Source organism: Hordeum vulgare, chromosome 7H (genome assembly GCF_904849725.1).
Source record: "Hordeum vulgare subsp. vulgare chromosome 7H, MorexV3_pseudomolecules_assembly, whole genome shotgun sequence".
In the NCBI taxonomy this organism is placed as follows: Eukaryota; Viridiplantae; Streptophyta; class Magnoliopsida; order Poales; family Poaceae; genus Hordeum; species Hordeum vulgare.
The window spans coordinates 550,229,619-550,240,865 of record NC_058524.1 but is presented as its reverse complement, the minus strand read 5'-3'; the positions used below and the strand labels follow the sequence as shown (position 1 = coordinate 550,240,865).

The window sequence follows — 11,247 nt, the reverse complement described above, 5'->3', positions numbered from 1 at the left end:
CCACATAGGACAAGCCTCACTTAGGGTAGATTTTCATGAAGTAGGCGATCTCCTTGCCTCTACAAACTTCTTGGTTCAACTCCACAACATGAAGTAGGAGACTCTCAAGCGACACCTAACCAATCTAGGAGGCACCACCCTCCAAAAGGTAATAGATGCGGTAGAACGATGAATCCTTGCTCTTGTGCTTCAAAGATAGTCTCCTCAACACTCAATCACTCTCTCACGGATTTGGCATGGGTAGGAGAGATTGATTTGGTGGAAAGCAACTTGGAGAGGCTAGAGATCAAGTTTCAAATGGATGGATTGAAATCTTTTGATCCCAACACATGAGTAGGTGGCTCTCTCTCAGAAAAATGGATATGGCAAATGTGTGTGTGTTCTGAGTGCTTCATCTAGGAATGAGAGGTGGTGAAGGGATATATATAGGCATCTCCCAAAATCTAACTGTTACAACATTATTGCCCAACTCGGTGACACCGAAATGAATCTCGGTGTTACTGAGTTGCACTAAATGTGGCAACTTTTGAATTCTCGGTGAGACCGATGTATAAATCTCGGTGGTACCGATTTGATGACCTAGGGCAGTTTCCATTTCTCGATGGGATTGATTTCAAAATTCAGAATTTACGATTCTTGAAATCGACATACCATAAAGTTGGTCACTGTCTTTTGGTGGCACCGATATGAAAGTCTGTGGTACCGAGAGATTAGGGTTTGGCAAAGGTTCCGTCTCTCGGAAAATTGATAGGGCAGAATTGGAATTCTTGGTGGCACCAATTTTTGATGTTTAGGCCTTTGATAGAGATTTTGTGGGAGAATGGCTAAATATTTTTGGTGGTTATCTCTAGGCACTTGAGCAACCAATTCATCGTATATACCTCACCTCCCTTTTAATAGTATTGACTCTCCTATGGACTCAAATATGATTTCTCACATATATAAAATGCAGAGTCTTGTAGTTTGAGGCTTAGCCAATCCTATTCCTTTTCTTGGGGGCTTCTCCACACAATCCTTTAGCCAATCATCTCTATGGACTATACCCGAAATATGCTAAATAAAATTGTTATTCCAAAAAACAGTGTATGTTGTCATGAATTATCAAAACCATCAAGGGAGCATATATGTGCTTTCAGCATGCTCTTACTCATAGTGCGCCCCTTCCTTACAGCGCATCACATCACCGTTGACACTCCCTCGCAACATCGCCGACGGCTATGCAACATCGCCTTGCAGCACATCGATTTCTAGTGTCGAATGCTTCCGGCGAGCACATCGCACCACCGGCGCTCTCATCGACGAACGCCTTGCAACACTTGATACTTCCGGTGCAGTCCTTGCAGCATGGGATGCTTCGGCGAGCAACACCGACGTTCCCATGGACGAGTGGCCTTGTAGCATGAGATGCTTTCGGCAAGCATCGGCGCTCCAGCTGGCGAGTGACCTTGCAGCACCAGACGCTTCCCACGAGTAGTGTCGCAACATCGGCTCACAGCACATAAGCGCGTCGCAACATCGGCTCGCGGTAGGTCATCGGTTGTCGCAGCATCAGCATGAAGCACGGCGTCGTTGGAGCCAGGGACGATTCTAGGGGGGGCGAGGGGGGCCAGACCCCTATCAAATTGATTTTTTTCTACTATGATAGTAGTTATTATGGTAAAAAAAAATTCACTTCATATGAATTTTGCCCCTTCATAAATAAACTTACCGTCCTATGCTTACATGCTGGCTCCGTCCCTGGCTGCAGCACTGCCTCGCTGTACGCACTGGTCGTTGTAGCACGGGCGGTGGCGTCGCGGCACCGGCGTTACCGCATCCGGCTAGCCGCTGACCTCCAGCAGCTCGGCCTCGTAGCACAGCTCCGCGAACATCTCGTGTGTCTGTGTAACAAGAAAAGAGGATATGAAAATAAGAGGAGCACGGAGGAAAGGGATAAGAATGGAGATAGCAGGATGTAGGAGATAAGAGAGAACGGGACACGTGGGTGGGACTGACAGGCCACGCGTTGACATCCGATTCTTGGGAAACAATTTCCTTTTTTTTCTAGGAATTACCATTTTTTTAGCATTTTCGTCATTTTGTTAAAGCAGGAGATAAATGAAAACTATGCTCCTTCGGGACCCTCCAGTGTTCTGTGTTCAATATAAAAAATAAAAAATAGAAACAGAAAATCAGATGGTCAGTCGAACATTAAAAGACCACATGATTAGCAGTGCTGCCAGTGCAATTAATAAACAATAACATAAACACGCTACATGCCATGAATGGCCATCAACATCTCAAGAAGCACCGACTATTGATTTTCCAGGAAAGTACACTGTCTCCACTGTAGTAGTACTACTGGGAAAGTAACACAACTAGACATCAGAACACAAGGAAAGAAAAAACCCACAACCGACACATCTTAACCAGGAAAGTAAACCGACTTAACCAGTCGTCGTCACGAAGGATCCAATCCAATACAACCGACAGCAGTATTGTTTATGCAGCAAAGCAAGCCATCGTCGACCATGAATGATTTAGTAGTTTGTTGGTTGATCCGATGGATGCCTTGCCTTGGCGTGCAACCCTGGTCCGCTCGGTGCTCACTCGCGTGGCTGTGCGGCCATGGGCGGGATGCTCTGCTCGTTCCTGAAGTAGTTGGTGGGATCGACGGCGGCCTTCACCTTGGCGAGCTTCTCGTAGTTGTTGAGGAAGTAGCGCTGGCCCCAGAACCTGGCGTTCTCGGCGGCGCCGACCCCGAAGTCGTCCTCCAGCGCGTTCTGCCCGATGTCCAGGTCCCGGAAGTTGACGTACGCCTCCCTCGGGTGCTTGGTCACGTGGTGCGCCATGAACCCGTAGAAACCGTCCAGCCAGCTCGTCGCCGCCGGCCCGCCGTCGGCGCTCATCCAGAACGCGATGTACTGGATCACGTACAGCACCCCCCTCCGGTGCGGGTACGGGGTGGCGTCATCGGGCACGCCGCACATGAACCCGCCGTGGGGCTCCAGCACGATCACCCCGGCGCCCTTCATCGTGAACCAGCTGGCGTAGACCTCCTTCCACACCGCCTTGGGGATGGCGCGCCGGACGTAGTCCGACTTGCCCTTGCTGAAGGTGCTCGGGCTGGCCGGCCTCGGCAGGAGCACGTCCTCCACCGGCTTGCTGTTGGTGAAGCTGAAGAAGGACAGCGCCGCGGACTGCAGCCAGGTCATGGGCTGGCAGTCGGCGCTCGTCATGTTGAGCTCCGGGAAGCGGTCGCGCATCGTCGACGCCAGCGAGGCGCACTCGCCGAGGTACAGGGCCCGGAACACGGCCTGCTGCCCCGTCACCATCACCGTTATCGTGAGGTCGCTGGGGAGCGCCGGCGCCACGTCCTGCCATTTGGTCAGGATGTCGATGGCGCCCTGCTCCAGCGTCTTGGCGATGTTGAACACCGTCACCGTGGCCGGGACCGGCACGAGCTGCACCTTCCACGAGAGCACGACGCCGAAGTTGCCGCCGCCGCCGCCACGGATGGCCCAGAAGAGGTCGTCCCCCATGCCGGATCTGTCGAGGAGGTCCCCGTTGGCGTTCACCAGCTTGGCGTCCACCACCCTGTCGATGGAGAGCCCATACTTGCGCATCATCATGCCGATGCCGCCGCCGCTGAAGTGGCCGCCCACGCCGATGTTGGGGCACTCGCCGGACGGGAACGCGAGGCGGGGGTTGTTCTTGGCGACGGCGTAGTAGAGCTCCCCGATGGTGGCACCGGAGTCGACCCACGCCGTGGACGCCGCCTCGTCGACGCTGATGGCCCGGAGGGCCGCGAGGTCGAGCAGGCCGAACACCTCCTGCCGCGCTGACCGGTAGGAGAGGCCCTCGTAGTCGTGGCCGCCGCTGCGCACGCGGAGGCGCACGCCGTGGCCACGGCCGCACCGGATGGCGGCCTGCACGTGCGACGCGTCGGTGGGCGTCACGATGCAGAGCGGCTTGGCCGTGGCGTTGACGAACTTGGCGTTCTTGATGTAGTTGACAAGCACGCCGTCGAATTTGCTGGAGCACTGCGTGTACACCAGCTCGCCGGGGATCTTGTCCCTCACGCACTGGAGGAAGTCGTCGGAGGATGCCATGGAAATGGAAGGGACCGCGGCCACCCAGACGAAGCTCGCGAGAAACGCCAGCGCCACGCCTCTGCCTCTGCCTCTCAGCGTACCCATCTTTCGCTTCTTCTCTGGTCTGGCAGCGAAGAGAGAGAGCAGTGGTGTGTGTGTGTGCCTGAACCGGCTGCAGCTAGCTCCTCCTTATATACTGCTCTGCTGTGCTCTGCTCGAACACTATCTATATGTATGTCCCACTGGCTCACTGCGTGTGCAAGGAAGGAGCTTGGGATGGTTTTGCGTGCACGTCAGGCGAAGGCGTCGATTCTGGTTAGTTTCTACTACTAACTAATACTCCACATCCTATGGCGCGCACGTTAAACATCTTATTACGAAGAGATTCGCAGCCGATTGATTGGCAATGGCAAGCTTAAGCTTGAGCTTCACTCCGGGGCGAGCTTGCGCTTGGCGTCGACGCTTCAACCGACCGGCCGGCCGCCGCTTTTGGCGATTGATTTCGTTTCTTGGCCACGCGACGGCGCTTGCAAGTTCACAACGACTAAACTGGTTTGGTTTGCTTTCGTTTGGCCGATCTCCAAGCATACTCCAGTGACAGTCCATACACGCACGCTGAATGCGACCCAAGATTGAACCGCTTTTGACGGTGACACATGCTACATACATATATGGTACATGCAGCCATCAGTAAGGACGTTCGTTTTAGATTAAACGAGTTGGATCATCAGGATATTGGGTGACAGAATTCTGGTTGAAGCAGACAGACGCAAATGAATAATCTCTTCTTCTTCTTTTGCGTGTGGCAAATGAATAAACTCGCACGCTAATTGGCTAGCCAAGGCTGCACGAACAAACTATGTGAAACTTCGTTCCAGGTACTGCCAGAGTGCATTAGGTCTGGCGTAGGCACAACAAATAAAGATGACGACGGCCCATCAAAGCTCAGGTCGTGACTACTCTTGCAAAGACAATGCATGGATTTTATGAAAAATCTATATGATGTGAAAGTACATTCAATAATGAACCAATGGTATTTATTTGTTATTGTATATGTTAATAATTTTTCTGTAAACTTTGTTGAAATTCATAAATCTTGATTTTGACCAAAGCTAATACGTGTAGTAAAATAAAAACACAGGGAGTATTATCTTCGTCCACGTTTACTAGCCCCCTCATATTTTGAGTCATATATTTAATCATAACTTTATTAGAAAAATAAAATATAAGTTATACATAGAAAAAATAATATCATCAAAAACTACTCCAAAATAGGAATCCAAAATATAATTTTTGGTGGCATGCATTAATATTTTGCCCTTTAAATGTATGGTCAAAGTTTGACCCAAAATACAATGACGACTAATAAGTCCGGAGACACGAGTTGAAGATAGCATAAATAGCACGGCAACCTCGATGGCGGCACGATGACGGAGATCATGGTGTGGCGTCGGTGACGATGAAGATCATGTCGGTGCTTTGGTGATGGAGATCAAGAAGCACAAGATTATGACCATATCATGTCACTTATGATTTGTATGTGATGTTAATCCTTTTATGCACCTTATTTTGCTTAGAACGACGGTAGCATTATAAGGTGACCCCTCATTAAAATTTGAAGATAAAATTGTCTTCTGCCCGACTGTGCACCGTTGTGACAGTTCGTCGTTTCGAGACACCACGTAATGATCGGGTGTGATAGACTCAACGTTCACATATAACGGGTGCAAAACAGTTGCACACTCGGAACACTCGGGTTAAACTTGACGAGCCTAGCATGTACAGACATGGCCTCAGAACACAAGAGACCGAAAGGTCGAGCATGAATCATATAGTTGATATGATCAACATGGAGAAGTTCACCACTGAAACTATAGTCAACTCACGTGATGATCGGACTTGAGTTAGTGGATTTGGATCATGCGCCACTCGAATGACTAGAGGGATGTGTTGGAAATATGCTCTAGAGGCAATAATAAATTAGTTATTATTATATTTCTTTGTTCGTGATAATCGTTTATTATCCATGCTATAATTGTATTGATTGGAAACACAAGTACATGTGTGGATACATAGACAAAACAATGTCCCTAGTAAGACTCTAGTTGACTAGCTCGTTGATCAAAGATGATCCAGGCTTCCTAACCATAGACAAGTGTTGTCACTTGATAACGGGATCACATCATTAGGAGAATCATGTGATGGACAAGACCCAAACTATGAACGTAGCATATTGATCGTGTCCTTTTATTGCTATTGTTTTCTGCATGTCAAGTATTTGTTCCTATGACCATGAGACCATATAACTCACTGGCACCGAAGGAATACCTTGTGTGCATCAAACGTCGCAACGTAACTAGGTGACTATAAAGGTGCTCTACAGGTATCTCCGAAGGTGTCCGTTGTGTTAGTATGGATCAAGACTGGGATTTGTCACTCCGTGTGACGGAGAGGTGTCTCTGGCCCCACTCGGTAATACAACATCACAGACAAGCCTTGCAAGCAATGTGACTAAGTGTAAGTCACGGGATCTTGTATTATGGAACGAGTAAAGAGACTTGCTGGTAATGAGATTGAAATAGGTATGCGGATACCGACGATCGAATCTCGGACAAGTAACATACCGAAGGACAAAGGGAATGACATACGGGATTATATGAATCCTTGACACTGAGGTTCAACCGATAAGTTATTCGGAGAATATGTAGGATCCAATATGGGCACCCAGGTCCCGCTGTTGGATATTGACCGAGGAGTGCCTCGGGGCATGTCTACATAGTTCTCGAACCCGCAGGGTCTGCACACTTAAGGTTCGGCGATGTTTTTGTATAGTTGAGTTATATGCGTGGTTACCGAATGTTGTTCGGAGTCCCGGATGAGATCACGGACGTCACGAGGTTTCCTAAATGGTCCGTAAACGAAGATTGATATGTAGGTTTGTCTCATTTGGTTACCGGAAGGTTTTCGGGCATTACTGGCATCGTGCCGGGAGTGACGAATGGGTTTCGGGTATTTACCGGGAGGGGGGCAACCCACCGGGAGTGGCCCAAGGCCTTGAGGGTGGCGCACCAGCCCTTAGTGGGCTGGTGGGACAGCCCAAGAAAGGCTAGGCGCCACAAGGAGAAAAACCAAGAGAAAAGGAAAAAAAGGAAAGGTGGGAAGGTGGAGAAGGACTCCACTTTCCAATCCTAGTTGGACTAGGATTGGAGGTGGACTTCTCCACCTCCTTGGGCAGCGCACCTTGGGGTCTTGGACCCCAAGGCAAGCCTCCCCTCCCCTCCTCCTATATATAGTGGAGTTTTAGGGTTGATTTGAGAAAAAACTTTTGCCACGGCAGCCCGACCACAAACACCACGGTTTTTCCTCTAGATCGTATTTCTGCGGAGCTCGGGCGGAGCCCTGCGGGAGTAGATCCTTCACCAACACCGGAGCGCCATCACGCTGCCGGAGAACTCATCTACTTCTCCGTCTTGCTTGCTGGATCAAGAAGGCCGAGATCATCGTCGAGCTGTACGTGTGCTGAACGCGGGAGGTGCCGTCCGTTCGGCACTGGACCGGAGTGGATCGTGGGACGGTTCGTGGGACGGTTCGCGGGGCGGATCGAGGGACGTGAGGATGTTCCACTACATCAACCGCGTTTCTTAACGCTTACTGCTGTGCGATCTACAAGGGTATGTAGATCCAAACCTCCTCTCATAGATGGACATCACCATGACAAGTCTTCGTGCGCGTAGGATTTTTTTTGTTTCCCATGCGACGTTCCCCAACAGTGGCATCATGAGCTAGGTTCATGCGTATATGTTATCTCGAGTAGAACACAAAGGGTTTTGTGGACGGTGATGTTCGATTTGCTACCCTCCTTAGTATTTTCTCGATTCAGCGGTATTGTTGGATTGAAGCGGCCCGGACCAACATTATTCGTACGCTTATGAAAGACTGGTTTTCATCGATTGACATGCAACCTCGTTGCATAAAGATGACTGGCGGGTGTCGGTTTCTTCAACTTTAGTTGACTTGGTTTTGACCGAGGCGGTCCTTGGAGAGGTTAAATAGCAATTTGCACATCTCCGTTGTGGTTTTTGCGTAAGTAAGATGCGATCTACTAGATACCCATAGCAGCCACGTAAAACATGCAACAACAATTAGAGGACGTCTAACTTGTTTTTGCAGGGTATGCTTGTGATATGATATGGCCAATGACGTGATGTGATATATTGGATGTATGAGATGATCATGTTCTAATAGTTAATATCGACTTGCACGTCGATGGTACGGCAACCGACAGGAGCCATAGGGTTGTCTTTAAACTAATGCTTATGTTTGCAGACGCGTTTACTATATTGCTAGGACGTAGCTTTAGTAGTAATGGCATAAGTAGCACGACAACCCCGATGGCGACACGTTGATGGATATCATGATGATGGAGATCATGGTGTGGCGCCGGTGACAAGAAGATCATGCCGGTGCTTTGGTGATGGAGATCAAGAAGCACATGATGATGGCCATATCATGTCACTTATGAATTGCATGTGATGTTAATCCTTTTATGCACCTTATTTTGCTTAGAATGATGGTAGCATTATGAGGTGATCTCTCACTAAAATTTCAAGACGAAATTGTGTTCTCCCCCACTGTGCACCGTTGCGACAGTTCGTCGTTTCGAGACACCACGTGATGATCGGGTGTGATAGACTTGATACGTCTCCAATGTATCTATAATTTTTTATGGTTCCATGCTATTATCTTGTCAAACTTTGGATGTTTTGTATGCCTCCTTTTATATCTTTTTTGGGACTAACTTATTAACTCAGTGCCAAGTGCCAGTTCCTGTTTCTTTCCGTGTTTTTGACCCTTTTCAGAGGAGGATTTTAAATGGTGTCCAAACGGAATAAAACTTTCGAAAAGATTTTTTTCGGAACAGAAGATACGCACGGGACGTGAGAACCAAGGAAGAAGCCACCAGGGGACGCCACAAGCCCCCTAGGCGCGGCTAGGGGGGTCCGCGCCTAGCATGCTTGTGGGCCCCATGTGGCTCATCTGCCCTACCTCTTTCGCCTATAAATTCCCGAAAAATCCAAAACAGCGAGAGAGATCCACGAAAATACTTCTCCGCCGCCGCAAGCTTCTGTCTCCGCAAGATCTCATCTGGGGCATGTTGTGGTGCCCTGCCGGAGGGGGGATTCGGATACGGAGGGCTTCTTCATCAACACCATGACCTCTCTGATGATGCGTGAGTAGTTCACCATAGACCTTCGGGTCCATAGCTAGTAGCTAGATGGTTTCTTCTCTCTCTTGGATCTTCAATACAAAGTTCTCCATGATCTTCATGGAGATCTATCCGATGTAATCTTCTTTTGTGGTGTGTTTGTCGAGATCCTATGAATTGTGGATTTATGATCAGATTATCTATGAATCTTATTTGAGTTTCTTCTGATCTCTTATATGCATGATTTCATATCCTTGTAATTCTCTTCGAGTTGTGGGTTTTGTTTGGCCAACTTGATCTATGATTCTTGCAATGGGAGAAGTGCTTGGTTTTGGGTTCATACCATGCGGTGACCTCACCCAGTGACAGAAGGGGTAGCGAGGCACACATCGTGTTGTTGCCATCAAGGGTAAAAAGATGGGGTTTACATCATTGGTTTGAGTTTATCCCTCTACATCATGTCATCTTGCTTAAGGCGTTACTCTGTTCGTCATGAACTCAATACACTAGATGCATGCTGGATAGTGGTCGATGTGTGGAGTAATAGTAGTAGATGCAGAAAGTATCGGTCTACTTGTCTCGGACGTGATGCCGATGTGTATGATCATTCCCTTAGATATCGTCTTGACTTTGCGCGGTTCTATCAATTGCTCGATAGTAATTTTTTCACCCACCATAATATTTGCTATTTTGAGAGAAGCCTCTAGTGAACACTATGGCCCCCGGGTCTACTTCACATTATATTTTCAGCGTTACACTTTTACTTCGTTGCACTTTCCGCCTTCAGATCTCACTTTGCAATCAATCTTGAAGGGATTGACAACCCCTTTATAGCGTTGGGTGCAAACTCGTTTGTGTTTGCGCAGGTACTCTAGACACTTGGCTTGACTCTCCTACTGGATTGATACCTTGGTTCTCAAACTGAGGGAAATACTTATTGCTCCTTGATGGCCCACAAGCGTATGGGATCGCAGCAGTTTTCGAGGGTAGAGTATTTGACCCAAATTTGTTGATTCGCCAAGACGGGAAGCGAAAGAATATTCTCAAGTATTAGCAGCTGAATGTGTCAGATTCAACCACACCTGAAAGATTAGTGTCTGCAAGCAAACTATCAGTAGCAAGGTAGTATGATAGCAACGGTGCGAGAAACAATCTGTTGACATGACAGACTATTCCTAAGTGTTGTATCAATGGCGCCAGAAAAGGGTACGTGACGAGCAACTATTCTTCCCCGACAACAGTGTCAGAAAAGATCTTGCAACAAGTAACAACGGAGTAGCAAGGAACAGCAGTAGCAGCAGCAGCAAAGTAACAAGTAACAGCTGTAGTGACAGCAGCAGCAAAGTGGCCCAATCCCTTTTGTAGCAAGGGACAAGCCTAGACAAAGTAACATAGCGAGAACCAGTAGTAAAAGACTCGTAGGCAGCGAATAGGTGATGGATGAGTATGACGGATGTAATTCATCATGTAACACCTATAACACGGAGAGATATGTGACTAGCTCCCGTTCGTCAATCTAATGTAGGCATGTATTCCGTATGTAGTCATACGTGCTTAGGGAAAAGAACTTGCATGCCATCTATTGTCCATCCCTCCCGTGGCAGCGGGGTCCTAATGGAAACTACAGGATATTAAGGTTCCCCTTTTAATAAAGAACCGGACCAATGCATTAACACGCGGTGAATACATGAACTCCTCATACTATGGTCACCTCCGGGAGTGGATCCGGCTATTGTCACTCCGGGGTTGCCGGGTCATAACACATAGTAGGTGACTACAACTTGCAAGATAGGATCTAAAACACACATATATTGGCGACAACATAATAGGTTCAGATCTGAAATCATGGCACTCGGGCCCTAGTGACAAGTATTAAGCATAGCCAAGTAGTAGCAACATCAATCTAGAACATAGTGGATACTAGGGATCAATCCCCATCAAGAACTAACTCGATTACATGATAGATCT

General features: G+C 48.3%; 1 protein-coding gene and 1 long non-coding RNA gene across 2 annotated transcripts; both read right to left on the bottom strand.

Annotated features, from left to right (window-relative positions):
• Positions 1-1,088: 1,088 nt before the first annotated feature.
• On the bottom strand, positions 1,089-1,936 carry LOC123413240. Its single transcript, XR_006613699.1, has 2 exons — positions 1,709-1,936; positions 1,089-1,587 (listed from the first exon to the last, which is right to left on the bottom strand). It is a non-coding gene; the product is annotated as an uncharacterized LOC123413240 (long non-coding RNA).
• A 270-nt stretch (positions 1,937-2,206) lies between these two features.
• LOC123411501 (berberine bridge enzyme-like Cyn d 4) lies at positions 2,207-4,296 on the bottom strand. Its single transcript, XM_045104460.1, has one exon. It carries the CDS (start codon positions 4,176-4,178, stop codon positions 2,586-2,588), a length of 1,593 nt encoding a protein of 530 aa, XP_044960395.1. The 5' UTR covers positions 4,179-4,296; the 3' UTR covers positions 2,207-2,585.
• Positions 4,297-11,247: the final 6,951 nt, after the last annotated feature.